Source organism: Balaenoptera physalus (genome assembly GCF_965194825.1).
Source record: "Balaenoptera physalus genome assembly, chromosome: 12".
Classification (NCBI taxonomy): Eukaryota; Metazoa; Chordata; class Mammalia; order Artiodactyla; family Balaenopteridae; genus Balaenoptera; species Balaenoptera physalus.
This window is the reverse complement of record NC_138897.1, coordinates 68,413,832-68,431,146: the sequence shown is the minus strand read 5'-3', so window position 1 is coordinate 68,431,146 and position 17,315 is coordinate 68,413,832. Positions and strand designations below refer to the sequence as shown.

The window sequence follows — 17,315 nt, the reverse complement described above, 5'->3', positions numbered from 1 at the left end:
CAGTGGAGCCAGAGCAGACCCTAGGGCCACACCCACGCCCCTTCGCCTCCCTCACTGTTCTCTCTCATCTGGCCACATGATTCCAGTTGCCTCTACTAAAAAGTCCTGAAGCTTTCTGAGCTCTTGTTTTTTGCTAAATTACTTTACTTCTCAAGTCAGCTGTAGTTTCATCTCCTGCTGACGTTTAGAGTGTTTTTTTTGTTTGTTTGTTTGTTTTTATACCTGCCCCTTTCCCCCTTTTTGAAATGTTTGAAAGCAGTACTCTTTTTCTTTTTTTAAAATTTATTTATTTATTTTTGGCTGTATTGGGTCTTCATTTCTGTGAGGGCTTTCTCTAGTTGTGGCAAGTGGGGGCCACTCTTCATCGCGGTGCGTGGGCCTCTCACTATCGCGGCCTCTCTTGTTGCGGAGCACAGGCTCCAGACGCGCAGGCTCAGTAGTTGTGGCTCATGGGTCTAGTTGCTCCGCGGCATGTGGGATCTTCCCAGACCAGGGCTCGAACCTGTGTCCCCTGCATTAGCAGGCAGATTCTCAACCACTGCGCCACCAGGGAAGCCCCTAGAGTGTTTTAATAGTGACATGTGATTCTAAAAAAATTCTACCACAGCTTAACAGTTCGAATATGAACATTTTCTGGAATTCATTGTATAAACAATGCTTGACCACTTGCCAGCCTAAATTGTTATGACACCGTGCTCGTAGGTGCTATGAGAAAACGGAAGTAGAAGCCCCTTTTCTCTGATTGTTGGATTTAGGAGTTGAGACTAATAAATCAGTACAGGATCTCTCAACTCTGAACCTAAGTTTCAGGTGCTTCTCTTCCCTTTGTTCACGGGGCTTGTGCCGCAGTCGCCATCCCCAGACGTGAGGCATGTACCCATCACAAAGCCTTCACTCTTCTCTGTGCGTGGCACACTCTTGACCCAAATATTCATGTGGCTGACCTCCTCTAAGTCTTTGCTTCAGTGTCACTGTCACAGTGAGGCCCAGCCTGACCACCTGTTTAGAATTGGCAACCTGTCCTCCTTCCCAGCACAGCTGCCCTTTATTCTGCTCTTTTTTCCCATAGGGTTTATTACTGCATAACATGTAATCTACTTAATTATTTTGCTTATTGCTGTCTCCCTTTCCGAGAAGGTAAGCTCCCCAGGAGTGTGGATGGGTTCCAGGGGCCTGGGTTTGTGGATGAAAGGGAAATACTATTCGTCCCCCAACTGCCTCTCCCTTCCTTTCTCCTAGAGGGAGAGATCTGAGCTTCAAGGAGAGTGGTGAGCTGCTCACTGATTGTGTGAGACCAAAGCGTGGCTTGTCTTGTTTTTTTTGTTTTTTTTTTTAAATTATTTATTTATTTATTTATTTTTGGCTGCGTTGGGTCTTCGTTGCTGCAAGTGGGCTTTCTCTAGTTGCGGCAAGCAGGGGCTACTATTTGTTGTGGTGCGTGGGCTTCTCATTGTGGTGGCTTCTCTTATTGCAGAGCACAGGCTCTAGGTGCATGGGCTTCAGTAGTTGTGGCTCACGGGCTCTAGAGCATGGGCTCAGTAGTTGTGGCTCGCGGGCTCAGTAGTTGTGGCTCGCGGGCTCTAGTGCACAGGCTCAGGAGTTGTGGTGCACGGGCTTAGTTGCTCCGCGGCATGTGGGATCTTTCCGGACCAGGGCTCGAACCCGTGTCCCCAGCATTGGCAGGCGGATTCTTAACCACTGCGCCACCAGGGAAGTCCCACATCTTGTTTTATAGATGCTGTCGAAGAGGAAAGGTGTCCATGTTTAAGCGGCAGTGGTGACTTTTACCCGTTTTGTAAGGACACCTCCCAGTCTTCTTTCCATCTCAGAGACTCTGGGGTGGATTCAAGGGGCCCTTTTCAGTTTGGGGATGTGCGGAGGCAGAATTTAACCAGTTAACACTGTCATGTCAAGTTTAGGAACTTGGAATCATGATGGATTGAGAGAGGTGGACATGTGCAGGCAGCTGGCCCCTCGTTTGGAGGAGGCCGAGCCCGCTGTGCGCTCCACACAGCATTGCTGGTGGCCGGTCCATGGGGCTGTGCCACAGGCCCCGATGGATGGGACTGCCCGAGTGTCAGGCCATCCTCCTCGTTCCATCCCGTCCTCTGTCCGCTGCTCATTCTTTCCTCGAAGCTCAGGTGCTCGTGCGGAGTTGCCAGGGCCTCTCCTCCTCCCGGTCCTTCTCGGCGGCCCCTGTGCTCCTCTTCCTGCTGTTCCTCCTGCTGGAAGCCCCTTCCCCTCCTCTTACCCTGGCCTGCTCCCACCATACTCAGCGCAGCGCAGTACGGCACTAGGACTCATTCCCGGATAGGACTTTTTTTCTTTTAAAAAGCTTGAAACAAATAATGTCTTATCTCTCTGTCCTGGTTGCCTGTCTCCTGGCATGTATGTGTTGACCAGGTGTGGAAGGTGGTCAATTTAAAGAGCAGATCGTCTGGTGGGGGGGATGTGCAGGAGGGGGGCTTCCATCAGAGAAGGGAAGTCCTGGGTCAGGCCTTCAAGAGGTGAGGCGTGTGTGCAGAGGTGGAGGCAGAAGTCATCCCTGAGGCAAAGAGCAGGGTAGACGGCGATGCCAGGGAGGATCTGGGGCGTCTCTGGGCCTCTGCTGCTGCTTCTCTAGGGTGCGATCGAGGCTGATGACTTGACTGGCCTGAGTGTCAGCAAAACGTGTACAACATGACTCAGGGTGTGAGGGGTGAGAGTGGAGAGCAGCGAGCACCTGACACATCCCAGGAGCGAAAAGTCCTGCACAGCCGTTGTGGTTGGTTATGTCGTCAGAAAAGGAACCGTTCAGCTCATATGGTTTTACTTTGCCGAGGAGACAGCTGAGATGCTGACCCTCTGCACGATGGCTTGTTTCTTCTCCACTAACATGGCCACGCCAGTGCTGACGGGGGTTTAGCTGTAGCTTTGCTTTTGGCTCATTGCTTGATTTATGAGAGAAAATTCATGTTATTTGTGCCTCCAGTATCTACTTGTAGGATTGAAGAGAGTTGACACATCTGTCAGATGCTTACATTCTTGGCCGGGAAGCGCCACATGGTGTGGAAATCAGTGCCGAACGCTTACTGTCCCCCATTGAGAATGGAGCCTGAGCAGGAAGTCTGTTAAAGCTGTGCTGATAGTCAGTCTTCTGCCCAGTTTCTGTTCATTGTTCTTGATCTCTGCCTCAGCATAAATGTGAGCCCTTCCTGTTTGACCTGGAAGACTTTCCACAAGGAGATGTCTTTACAATAATGAAAAAAGGTGAAACTGGGGGTGGGGGGTTGGGGTGGGATGGGGGAAAAAAGCTCAATGTGACAGTATTGAAAGAGGAAGCTAATCTGTGTTGTCAGCTCAGGCCACAGCTAGAGCCAGTCATTTCTTGACAGATGAAGCCATTTCTCAGAAAACAGGCTGTTTGCGGGTGGGAGGTGCGGGGACTTGTGGTTGGAAGTTTGCCTAATCCAGCTCGTTGCCGCAGTCCATGGGGTGTGCATTTCTTCCCTCACCCCGATGATGCCACTGTGGAGAAAAGTATGCATTCTTGATCGTCCTGCTGGTGGTGTTATTAGATGTTGAGAAATCAGATTTCCTGTGAGGTGTGGTTTGGTTGCATTTGTGGCCTCTCATGCAATACAGTTTGAATCATCCTCATTTTCTCCCTTTGCTGGATCCTTTAAAAGATAAGGAAGAGGGGGATAACCATACACTTCAAATGATGATAAAGTGCTGATGGCCCCGAGGTTGTGTGACTCTGATCTGATAGTCTCATTTCAGAGGTTCTTAGGCAGGATCAGCTGCTTTGGGGAGAGGAGAAAGCATGTAACATCCTGGGTTTTTTTCTAACTCAGAAGTCAGAAGTTTGGTTTGGAGTGAACTGTTCACAGGTTTGGGGCTGACCAGTCGTGACGGGCAGGGAGAGGAGACACTTGACCTCAAGTGTTAAGGGGACCCATGTCACCCTCACAGATATTTCAGACCAGACAGTAAGTGGTTCTTCGTGGGAAAAGAGGCTTTGTCTCTCTTTGTTATCATTGCCAGAGAATATAAATCATCAAGTCACAATTCCTCATAAAAAGGCTTTGATAGTTTCACTTCCTGAAATGTTTATACTTACTTGGTAGATAGTGTTAAAGTGATATGTTTTATTTAACACAAGAAACTCTTACGTTTTTTTCTCTACACAGATTCTCTTCTGAATCAAAAAGTTACATGCTTTGCATTTTTTATTAATCTTCGTAATGGAACAGAAGAATTAAAATGATGTTAGATGTATCTGAAAGTTTAAAAAAATCAGTCCTGAGGAGAAAACATAGGTTCAGCCAACACTTGTAGCCAGTTCTAAATAGCTAGACTTTTCCCAAGGATTACCTTCCTTTTGGGGGGTGCCTTTCCGGTAACGCCCTGCTCCCCTACTGGTCAGCACTCGGGCTCCAGGGAACGGATCTGGGGGTGTGGGATTCATGTTTTTAATGAGCTGGAGTGACACCAGGTGTAGATGTTAACACTGGAGAGAAAATAACAGTGAACCCAGTTCAAAGTCCTGAAGGCAGGGTGTCAGATACCCTTAAAACACCCCTGAGGTCTTTCTCCAGGCTTATGGAAGGGTCTGGATGACTTGCCGGATAACTGAATTCCCAGCGCCCTGTAGGGGAACCTTCCCAGTGCCTATGGATTCTTGCTTCTTTTGCCAAATTGCTTTTTTCACTTGTGCAATAGATATGATTAGTCTCCGGGGTTTCTCTTCTTTCTGTGATTACAGCATGAGGAAATACGTTCCTTTGGTATTATATTTTGGCGGAACTTGAATTTTAGGGATTGTGTAGCATTCTAAAAGCATGCATTATTCTTCTGATACGTGTTATCTAGGTGGCGTATGGTCTTTATTTTGTTAATTATATAGCTGACTGTTTTACTCTCTCACATAACAGTTAAAGAGTGATCAAACTGTTAAAAAAAAAAAATGACTGTTTAAAAAAAAAAAGTGACTGTTGACATCATCTTTCCGAGAACACTAGTATAAGTGATTTACTATAACAAGACCTTCGCTTTTCCTGTTTACACATGACGTGTAATATTTACAGAGGTCTTGGGTTCAATCCAGCAGAGACATCTCACATAAATTGATGTGTGGAACTAAAGCCATTTAACATTTTCTTTCACATGGAGGTAATGTGAACAGTTTTTTTAGTTTAAAAGTGGGGGAGAGAATGGTTGTTTGGTATTGCCTTGAGGGGAGCAGTTTACAGTAGAACGTTTTCTCTAGTTAGACATCAAACATGCATGTAGGTTATAATTCAGTCATATGCCTCTGCCTGTCATATATTTAGAATTCTGAGTTAACACTAGTTCTGTTATTATACATGTGCTTCCTCTCGCAGTGTCTTGTTTCTCTTCCCCTCCCTCCAAAATGATATAGGTAAAGTTTTGTGCTCCACGTATTTAAATTAGCATCAATTCTAAATCTGTGAGATTTTCACTTTTAAAAACTAGTATATCTAAACTGTTATAACACAATCTAAGTAATGAAGTATCTTTAGTTGTCTTTTAAAGAATTGGAATATTCCAAGTGTGTTAAATATAGTTTAGCACTTGATCTAATTATATAATTAAGTGCTAAAAATTATTTTTATATAGTTGAATGCAAATCTGTTGATTGAAGAAAATGAAATGTAGTTACTTTGGGGATCTGGTCTTATTTATTTGAGGCCATTGTTTTTTGTAGGTAGACTTATTATTTCTTAGGCATCAAGAATCTTAACCATCCTTTTACTTTTAGGAAGATAGGTGCTTTATTTCTTTTACTATGTTTTACTCTGGTCAATTTTTCTAGTTAAACAACAGCTAAACTACCACTAACAGAAGCACTTCCTTCTAACAAACAGTAACAAACAAAAGGATTTCATCTTTGTACTTCCTTTTAAAAAAGGGAGTAATTTGGGGGACTTCACTGGGGGTCCAGTGGTAAAGAATCCGCTTTACAATGCAGGGCACGCAGGTTCAATCCCTGGTCAAGGAACTAAGATCCTACATGCTGCGGGGCACCTAAGCCCATGCGCCACAACTACTGAACTCGCGTGCGTCAACTAGAGAGCCTGTGTGCTGCAAACTACAGAGCCCATGTGCCCTGGAGCCTGTGTGCCACAACTAGAGAGAAGCCCGTGCGCTGCAATGAAAGATCCCGCATGCCTCAACAAAGATCCCGCGTGCCGCAACTAAGACCTGATGCAGCCAAAAATAATAAATAAATAATCTTTAAAAAAAATAGTAAAAAGGGGAGTAATTTGGGATTTGACTCTACTGGGGTGCTAATTTATTTTTCTTTGTCTCTTCTATCATTTTATAAATATCCAGAAAATTAATATTAAAATAAAAAAGAAATGCAAGTTTGAAATGACGGTATGATTTGTCATGCTCTGTTTCAGATGATCACAGTCGTGTTAAACTGCAAAATGCTGAAAATGATTATATTAATGCCAGCTTAGTTGACATAGAAGAGGCGCAGAGGAGTTACATCTTAACACAGGCAAGTGGTGTGATGTGCAGCCGATGCCTGACCGCCATTCTTGTGATTGGTCTTCTTTAAAACACAGCGAAAAGTGTGTCCTGACTTCTTTTGGAGATGAAATGCTGTTTCAGTTTTTTCTGTTGTTATGTAATGAATGATGTTACGATGTTTTGCAGCTGTGTATATTTCAGATAAAAGTAATCTTCAATGTTACACATTCTCTGAAAGAAAGTTGTTCATGGAATTTGGCTAGGCCGGTTCTTTTCTGGCCAGTTGTCCTCCTTGCTTTATATTGAATATTTGGTACAAAGCCTTGGTTTGTTGATGCTTTGTTACCTTCTGCTTCTCTTTACATCACTTGAATCAGAACGAGAGGCCCTTTGAAAGCTCTTCTCTGCCCCGCCCTGGCGTGTATTTTCAGAGTGTGGACAGACCTTGGATGTCAGGGCAGGTGAGGGTGTGAGCCAGGTGCCCAGACAACCAACAGGGAGGCCCAAGAGCCTGCTGCCCCTTTGGCCTCCTGCCCGATCGCTTCTCAGCACACCGGCCACACCCATGTTCCAGCAGCACTTTTCTTCCACTCTGAGATAGCAGAAATGATTTTGGTTTATCCACACCAGCTACCCTTTGTTTATCAAATAATAGATTTAATTAACAGTGCTCTCATTTCCCTCAGTTAATGATTTTTAAATATTCAAAAGATAAGCTGTATTATTCAGTATCTTGCAATCACCTACAATGGAGCGTAATCTGAAAAAATATATGTATGTAACTGAATCACTTTGCTGTACACCTGTAACTAACACAGTATTGTAAATCAACTGTACTTAAATTTTAAAAAAGATAAGCTGTATATTTATAATGTTTGAGATTTTTAAAGAACCCATTTCAGATCAGAATAACCTGTTACTGAAAGTGAAAACCGTTGAAAATGGTAAGAAGATATTCAAATTAATGTAACTATGAACTGTTAGACTATCTCTAATTCACAGGAAACAAGAATTAATTATTCTTTTTTACTTGAAGTAAAGCAGCTCCTGTAAATCAAAAAGAAAAAGAGAAACAATCCATGAAAAAAACTGGCAAAGAACATAAATTCACAGTTCAAAGAAAAGAAATAAAGATAGACAATATACATGTGAAGAGATGCTCAACTTTTCTAGTAATTAGGGAATATAAATTTAAACCAGCAATCAGTTACCACTTTTCTCCTGTCAGATCAGCAGAGATTTAAAAGTTTATAATACTCAGGGGTCTAATATGTAAAGACATAAAGATACATGTGAGGGTGTTTGTTACAACTTCATTTTAATAGCATAGGGCCAGAAATAGTAGAAATGAAACAGTCTGCAAGGGGCTGGCTAAACAAATTATACACTTGCTATTCTTACTGATTATTTCTGGGAATTAGGAAAAAAGAGAGACTTCAATTTGCCATTTTCTGTAATATTTGAAGTTTTTCTTATGCGTATTCATGTTTTTAATAAACTCATTTTTAGAGTTAAAAAATTTACTTTCTATTTGAAAAAACCATAATGATAAAAAACAGAAAAAAGTAATTACCCTAGATTCCTTATCACACCCTTTCTTTCTCTTTTTTTTTTCAGTCTTTTTTATCCATTCCTCTTTCTCATTTTTAGTGTCTAAAAATGCAGTTGTTTCTCAAGATTCTGACTTAGGTTTTTTCCCCCGTCCAGTCTACACTCATCACTTCAACTCCCTGGGACCACATTTTGAACCTTTGTATCTTAAGAAAGAGGGTAGACTCTGGACTCATGGTATCTGTATTTGAATCCCAGTCTGGCTGCTTCATTGGATGTTCATTCATCCAGCAAAGCTTTGAGTACCTACTTTGTGGCAGCATTGTTTGAATAAAACAGCCATTCATAAAACTGCCATTATGAACTTCACATCCTAGTGGGAAGTAAAATTAACAGCTAGCAGCTAGCAATCTTTTTTTTAGTTAATTAATATATATATATTTATTTTTGGCTGCATTGGGTCTTTGTTGCTGTTCGTGGGCTTTCTCTAGTTGCAGGGAGCGGGGGCTACTCTTTGTTGCAGTGCGCAGGCTTCTCATTGTGGTGGTTTCTCTTGTTGCTGAGCATGGGCTCTAGGCGCGTGGGCTTCAGTAGTTTTGGCACGTGGGCTCAGTAGTTGTGACGCACGAGCTTAGTTGCTTCACGGCATGTGGGATCTTCCCGGACCAGGGCTTGAACCCGTGTTCCCTGCATTGGCAGGCGGATTCTTAATTACTGTGTCACCAGGGAAGTTCCCGAGCTAGCAGTCTTTTATTTATTACTTTATTGAACTATAGTTGATTTACCGTACTGTGTTAGTTTCAGGTGTACAAAAAGTGATTCAGTTATATACACACACATCTATATCTATTCTTTTTCATATTGTTTGCTGTCGTAGGTTATTACAAGTTACTGAATATAGTTCCCTGAGCTACACAGTAAATCCTGTTATTTTATAGATGGTAGTGTGTATTTGTGAATCCCAAACTCCTAATTTATCCCTTCTCCCCTTTCCCCTTTGGTAACCATAAGTATGTTTTCTGTCTGTGAGTCTGTTTCTGTTTTGTAAATAATTTCTTTTGTATAATATTTTAGATTCCACATGTAAGTGATATCATATATGTCTTTGTCTGAATTACTTAGAATGATAATCTCTAGGTCCATCCATGTTGCTGCAAATGGCATTATTTCATTATTTTCTATGGCTGAGCAGTATTCCATTGTATATATGTACCACATCTTCTTTATCCATTCATCTGAAGATGGACACTTAGATGTCTTCCACGTCTTGGCTGTTGTAAATAGTAACAGCTAGCAGTTTTTAACACTGTTCTATATTTTATGTTTTGTATAATCTAAACCTCAGGATAACCCTCTGTGGTAAATACTATTGTTATCCTTATGTTAACACGAGGAATCACCTAAAGAGACAAAGGAACTTCAAATAACTTTACCAAGGTCATACAACAAGTGGGATGAGGCCAGGATGTGAAGCTACACGGTCTCCATAGACTGCATGGTTCTGCTCTTAATTATTCAGATCTGCTGCCTTGAAACTACTCTGTGACCTTGGACACATTACTTATTCCCCAAGCCTGTACTGTCGTCCCTTGGAATCTGGGGGGATTTGCTTGCAGGATCTTCTGCAGATGCCAAAACCCACGGGTTCTCAAGTGCATAGTTGTCCTTCTCTGTTCTTGGGATTCCACATACCAATCACGGATCGTGTATTAAGTTTGCCATCTGAGGTTGGTTGATTCTGCGGATGCAGAACCCATGGATAAGAGGGCCAGCTGTGTATTTATTGAAAAAAATCTGCCTATATGTGGACCCCCGCAGTTCAAACCTGTGTTGTTCAAGAGTCAAGTGTGTACCTATATTATCGATATATATCTCTATTATCTATAGAACAATGCTGATAAAAACTCATATAGTGCCTGGTACTATGGTAAGTACTCCATGGAGTATTTATTGTGGCATTTGTTACTGCTTTTTATTAGTAGTAGTAATGATAGTAATAACCCTTTTATAAAACATTATAAATCTCATCACGAAAAAGAAAATGCCTGACTCATACCCTAGTGATCTCATTTAAGCCTCCTGTCCATCTTAGACAGTTTCTTTGTGTCCTGACAGAGTCCCTCCCCCCTCATTCTAAATGGGACTCAGAAACCCGTCTTCAGCTTTTTCTTATTTCCTGAGTCTCACCCCTGCCTCCACCCCTGCCTTATATTTTTCAGCATCCATATGGGTGTTTTTACCCACGTGACCAATTGATGTCACAAATTCTGCATTTTCTATGTCGAACTCTTTCTTTTTTTTTAAACCATGCCAGCCCCCTTCCTATTTTTCTCATCTGGGTTAAAGCTATCCTCCTCATGTGTCTAATACTTTCCTTTGTTCTGCTGCCCTGCCCTTCTTCAGAGCTCTCTTGAAGTTTATCTGCACCAAAGTGGTAGCTTATTTCCTTGCCACCAGTCCGTCCTTCCTAATCCATCTATAACAATTCCACCAGAATTATTTTTTGTGACATACGAATCTGGTCATATCCCTTTACTCCTTAAAGAAGAGTTCGGTGACTATTTCTTGCATTCGAGACCCTCCCACTCTGCAGGTGCAGTTTCCTACTGCGTACCTCCACGTTGCCCTCAGCAATCTAGCTGTCTTTTCCTAGATGTCCCCTAAACTTGCACATGCCTTGCCTTATGCTGGGAAGGGATCCTGATTCCCTACCCTTCCTTTCCCCATGTCAGTGCCCTCCTCATTTTTAAGGCTCTGTGCCAGTATCCTTCCTGCTTCTGCAGACCTGATGGTTTACCCCTTACTCTTGTGGTGCTTGATGTGTTTCTGTTCCTTGCCTCTGTCATAAGCTCTTTGACATCTGAGACTGCTTTTGCCTTTGTACCTAGTACGTTGGAACAGAGAACACGCACAGAAAATATTTCAAAGGATAGAGAAAACCAGAGATGCTAAGTGTTTATTAAAACTGCAGTTGTTCTCATTGTCCTTTGTTGCTTATTATTTTTGTCATCTTTACCCTCTAAATTTTATGAAAATTAAAAACATATGTATCAGTCCCTTGGTATAGATCTCCATTTTGCACAAGAAAAATAGGTAGTATTGCTGCTAAGTGGAAGGGCTGAGAAACCCTCTCCCATTTCAGAACCACTAACAGAATGTGCGTGTGTGTGTGTACACGCGCGTGTGCGTGAACACACTAAGGAGCGACTTCATTGGTGAACTGATCTGTCCATTTTTTTAGACGAAAGAAACGGCATTCATTTTACTGGGGATCTTCTCAATGCTGTTTTTACCTTCACATTGTTTGGTTTTGGAAGTAACTCAAGCATTGGATAACATGCACCGAAGGAGGGGAACAGTTCCTCAAACCTGAGGGTGCAGCTCCTCAGGATTCGCAGTCCCTTTCTAGCATTTGTATAACTTAGAGCTTAGAGTTTATTAGTTCAAATAATATTTACCCAACACCCACTACATACCAGGGATACAACTGCCCTAAAGCTGCTTTCAGTATAGCACCACTTGAATTGCCTTGTTTTCCATGTGGAGCTGAAGCTCTAGTCAGCGTCCTGTGAGGTGAATGCTTGTTGAGTTACTGGAGGTACAGTCAAACCTCGTTCATGTTAATCTTTACTCACTTAAAATAGTTAAAGTTTGGGCATGGCCTTCTCATCTCTTGTTTGCCCTTTATTCTTCCCTGTGCTACCCATTAATCAAAATGTGAAGGTAATTGGAAATTCATAATATGATTTGATTTTTTTTTCCCCATGGCAGTATTGTGATATGCACCGTTACCCCTTTTAACTCCGCTCTTGAGGGTTACACATTCTCTGGTTTTGTAGATTAACAGTTTCATAGTGGTTCAGGTGCTTTGAAATTTCCACTTTTTCTGGAATTCTCTTTGTAGCTAACTTGGGTTGGTTGCAGGCCAGTGCTGGCACAGACTTCCTCCTTTGCAGGGCTGCCCTCATGATGGAAGGCAGGGCCTCTCTTTCTGTGGCAGAGACCGGAGGGGACAGAAATTGCCTTTGCCTGCCTCCTTTGCAGCTAGAACACAACCCGTAGATCTTGGCGCCTGTGATTTTGACCCTGATTTGCTTACAGGTTGTGCGTGAGTACTACAGCCACCTTAGGATGGCAGTACCAGCAAAGCAGGTGATGTTAGTGACAGGTTGGGAGTACTGTCCCAAACCCACTCCTCTTTGGACAAAATCTTGTCTTGACGTTTGTTTCTACCCAAGCCTGGTTCTCCAGCCCTCAACTCTGAAAGTCACCTGAGAGCCTGAAAATTTTTCGTTTCTGCCTAAGTAAATAAAAGTCAGTTTTGATCGTTGATAATCAGTAATCCTAACTAGCACAGACCTATTTTTAGTTCAAGTGGATTTAAAGTCTCGATTTACTCTTTATGATCCAATACACTATTCTCAGACGAGAAGCTTCCCTGAAGGAGTTTCCTCGGAGCCTTACTCCGTCCCCTTTCTCTTACCTACTTTTCCTTCTCTGTTCTTACAGGGTCCACTTCCTAATACAGGTTGTCATTTCTGGCTCATGGTTTGGCAGCAAAAGACCAAAGCAGTTGTCATGCTAAACCGAATTGTGGAGAAAGAATCGGTGAGTAATGCTTGATATTTACAACTTAGTGTACTGCCTGTGATTGTTAACTTATAAATATTTTCTTATTTCTTTTGAGATATTCATTCATTAGTTTTGGCCTTTAATTGCTAAAGGCTAGTGGTCAGGGTGATTCTGACCAGAAGAGCTAATGTATCCTTTTCCTTTTTTACCTTAAATATTTAAATAACAATTGCGGACCACTACCCTCCAAAATATAAGTATAATGGAGCCAGTATTGGCTAGTAGTGGTATTTAGATCTTTGGAATCCCTAGGCTTTATCACAATCTTTACAATTTATTATTATCAAAATCCTGGAAATTTTATAAAAGATTAAAGTGACAGGTTTCTAAAACCTTTATAAATTACCATTGGCTCTTCGGTCACAAGGCAGTAAGTATGGAAATGTATAAATTTATTGACATTTGAAGTGTAGTCTAAACCCAGTGCTAATTAGTGGTGCAACGTTGAATAAGTCTTTCAGCTTCTGTGGCTTTAGGGTCCTCTTCTGTCAAACGTGCAAATTGGAAAGTATTGTCTGTCAGGTCTCTTTCAGCCCTGAGGTCTTAGACTGCTCTGCTTCTTCAGGTTCCTGATTCTTCCTTTTTTTTTTTTTTAAAGATTTAATTTTATTTATTTTTGGCTGCGTTGGGTCTTCGTTGCTGCGCATGGGCTTTCTCTAGTCGAGTGGGGGCTTCTCTTGTTGCGGAGCATGGGCTCTAGCCCTGCGGGCTCAGTAGTTGTGGCACATGGGCTCAGTTGTTGTGGCACGTGGGCTCTAGAACGCAGGCTCAGTAGTAGTGGCGCATGGGCCTAGTTACTCCGCAGCATGCGGGATCTTCCTGGACCAGGGATCGAACCCGGGAAGTTCCCCTGCATTGGAACTGCAATGTCCCCTGCATTGGCAGGCGGATACCTATCCACTGCACCACCAGGGAAATCCCTCTTCCTTTTTTCTAAATTAATAGTTGCCAGTTTTCAATGGTAGTGAAGGTTTTTCTCATCTGTTTCAGATCTGAAGTGGCGTTAACATACCAGAGTGTCCAGCAATGTCAGCGTAGTCGTTTACAGTGGTTTTCGTGCTTCAAGTGATGGGGGCTCTATCAGTTGGGACATTTTGAGCAGCGTTGCCAACTAGAGGATTATAAGTTTCATCCCTCATTCTGCAGTTTAATTAGTATAATAAAAAGATAAGACTGCCACCAGAAATCAGAAATCATGTTTACGGTGGTTGGATCTAGAGTCAGGTTTCATTGTCTGGGGGAAGGTCACCTTGTGGGTGGGAGCATAATGTTTGTCAGCATAATGATGGTGGCAGCTGTTGCTGGTCAGTGTTTAGCTCCTTAATTAATTAGGGGATATAAAATAGTGATATTCCAGTTTTATCATTTCTTCTTGAGCTCTTGTTGGAATACTTCTATTAAAAAAATAAATAAACATCCCACTCTTGTTACTTGGCCACTTTTAAATAGGAAAAGCAGTTTTCAAACGAAGTTGATTCCCTAGTGTCCTCAACATGTGACCACTTAGGTTTTCTTGGTGTGGGGGCAGGGCGGGAGGGCATCAGGTACTGTGAAGTCATGGATTCAAACATCCTTGATTCATTTCACTCCATGGCAGTTATTATCCTTATTTGTAGTCAGATTGTCCCTTCACTGGCCAGCAGGAAGCTCTTCAAGTTGGGCCCTGAGTTCTTTTACACAGACCCAAGAGTCTTCATAGCTACTTGCTGTCTGGAATGACTCCATATTGCAGGCTCATCTTAAACTCTTGTGTAAGAATCAGCCATTTCTATAAGGGGCCTTAATTTCTTTCAGTGGGCAGTGGTATTTCAGGGTCACAACAAAAGTAGGGATGTTTGTTGCCACTGGGTTGGTCTTTTCAGTGAACAGAGCTAAGGAAAAATATGTTTGTGTGTTAAGGTAACACAGCGCTAGTGTTCATACTGATATTTCTGATTCAAATTTAGGCCTATAGTGGTTGGCTCAACCCTTTCTATCCTTTATCTGTTACAACGTTTTCCATACCGTGAATTCTGGTTCTCAAAGACACTAGTGATGTCAAATATCTTATAGTGACTCTTTTACTTTGTCTGATATTGCACACAGAAAATACTCATAATAACAAAATCAACTCCATCACCAAAATAACTACTGAAAAAAAGTTTAAAATGTTTTGTTTTTCCCATTCTCTGTTTTTTTTTAAGTTGTACTTTATGTACATTGTCAGAGTTTATAGCACATTATACTCTGTCCCTTATGCCCCTTTTGTGTAGGTCTGTATATGTTGAGATGTCTCTCCAGTCATTCTGTCTGTAGCTCATACTCCAAAGGATCCTGAGGAAGGACTCATGGGCACCATAGTCCCTCATGTCTTACGTGCCAATGACAGTTCATCTGCTGGCTCAGTGCTTAACAGTCAGTTTGGCAGAATATAAAATCTTTGGCTCATATTTGCTTTTCTTTGAACAACTTAAATGTATTACTCCATTTTCTTCTGGCATTACAAATTACTGTCAAAGTCAAATGGACATCTTTATTTCCTTTATAAGTCACTTATTCTTTTTACCTAGGTTACCCAAAGGATTTTTTTCCTTCAAACCCCAATAATTTTACCAAAATATTTCTGTGTTGGTCATTCTGGGTCAGTTTGTCCAGGGGCATAGAGTGCTTTTTCAGTATGTGATTTCAGACATTTTTTCTTTCTTTAAAGAAAAATTTATTGAATTATACTTGTTGACATTTATTCTGTTCCCTTGCTTGCTTTGGTGTTCTTTTCTTGGGTTCTCCCATTATACATGTGTTAGGTTTTCTTTGCTTATTTTTTATGTTTGTCACATTTTCTCTAATCCTATTTGTCTCCCTCTTCATTTCTTTTTTATTTTAAAAATGTCCTTCTTTTTCTCTTAAACCATCATCTGTTGTGTTTAGTCACATCTCTTTTCCCTAGTTTAATTAATTAGTCTTTGTTGATGAAATGTGTTCTATTATTTCTGATTCTTTTTTCTTTTCTGTCACCTCATTTCTGAGTTGTTCAAATTCCAATTTATGCTCTTTCACTTCTGGTGTCATTTTTTAAATGTCTTTTAGCTAACCTTTTGAAGTGTCAGCTCATAGTATTCATTTGTTTTGGGAGCATTTTATTGTTTGTTATTTGTAGCTATTTGTGATTTGGAAAAGGAGAAATGGCCATATTTTACAAGGATGTTTTTCTGGTGTTTTTTCCTAATGAAATGACTCTAGCTCACCTTACCTCAGCCTGCTGGCCTCATAATTTGGCTTTTGGGAAGATGTTTTTATTGTCACAAATACAAATTCCATGTCAATAGTTCTGCCAAAATGTAACAACTCTAGGTAAAGGGAGCTTATCTTCTAATTCTTTCCCCAACTTAATTTTAGTAAGTAGGTATGCAATGCTATTTCTAGATATGTAGCAGTATTTAGTAGCAGATTAATGGGTATTTATGGAAAATACTTGTAAAATAAAGCCTTTTCAATACTGTTTGAAGATAAGATTCTTGTAAGAGTTTGATATTTATAGAAACGTAGTGTGAATGCCAGTATGATGTTAAAATACACGTTACCCTGCTTTAGAAATGACAAATTGATTTTCATTTTATGAACATGATATCTGTTTATGGCTTTTTTTTAGTGTATAAGTTAGAGGAACATTTTACAAACCTGCTTTTGTAAGATGTCAATCTTATTAAAATACATTAAACATCAAACATAGTGCGACTATTCTTAGATTTGGGTACTTGAAAAATATATAGCATGTGTGTGGTTTGTTTTCCTTTCCAGCTTTTTATGGTTTCATTATGTCTATAAAAAAAGTCGTATGCATATTCTTAAATTTAGGTTAAATGTGCACAGTACTGGCCGACAAAGGATGACCGAGAGATGCTGTTTAAGGAAACAGGCTTCAGTGTGAAGTTCCTGTCAGAAGACGTGAAGTCCTATTATACGGTCCATCTGCTGCAGTTAGGAAACACCAATGTAAGAATTTTCATGCCCAAACGATGGGGCTTTATATGATGATTTTAAGGATTATTCTTTGTTCTTAGGTATGAAGTTTGGGGCAGCCCATTCATTTCAATAATACCTATAATAGTGTACAGCCATAACCTTTTCCTTATAGATTTTGTTCCTATATGTGGTAGCTCTCTGAGGACTCTCAAGAAACCCTAGAAACTAAGAATTTTAAAGTTCAGGTAAATATTTGAGGATTCAGAATAACTTACTAAAATTAGTCGGGGATTAAGAGAGAGGGCTTTAGAATCAGGCCAACCTGGATTCACATCCAGCTCTGCTACTTAGTGTACCTGCTCCCAGACCTCCTGAAGTCTGTCCTCATCTGTGGGATGGAGATGGTGGTGCCTCCCTCTCAGGGCCATTGTGGGGTCGGGTGAGGGTGTGTGTGCAGAGACACTAACACAGACCAGGTGCCCTGTAAACGCCAGCTCTGATACTTACTACTGTTGAGAGTGTTGTTAATTCAAGGGATTAGTCACACGGAAATTTGTCTTTATTAAACTGGTGAAAATGGTGAAGTAAATTTACCATATGGTCTCAAGAACATTTACTTGGATTTTTTTCCAGATATATAAGACTCGTTCCTGGTACTTGGTTGAGATACAGGTACAGGGTGGGTTGTGAGCCTGCTGTTGTCAGGC

At 41.3% G+C, this 17,315-nt stretch overlaps 1 protein-coding gene across 4 annotated transcripts in view; it reads left to right on the top strand.

The window, feature by feature from the left end:
• The window catches only part of PTPN2 (protein tyrosine phosphatase non-receptor type 2), a 76,454-nt gene that overhangs the window by 35,863 nt on the left and 23,276 nt on the right, over positions 1–17,315 (top strand). For all 4 annotated transcript variants that reach the window (XM_082415860.1, XM_082415861.1, XM_082415862.1 and 1 more), the window contains exons 3-5: positions 6,411–6,511; positions 12,544–12,642; positions 16,501–16,638. In XM_082415860.1, coding sequence (XP_082271986.1) covers positions 6,411–6,511; positions 12,544–12,642; positions 16,501–16,638 — 338 coding nt within the window. The remainder of the gene's footprint in view (positions 1–6,410; positions 6,512–12,543; positions 12,643–16,500; positions 16,639–17,315) is intronic.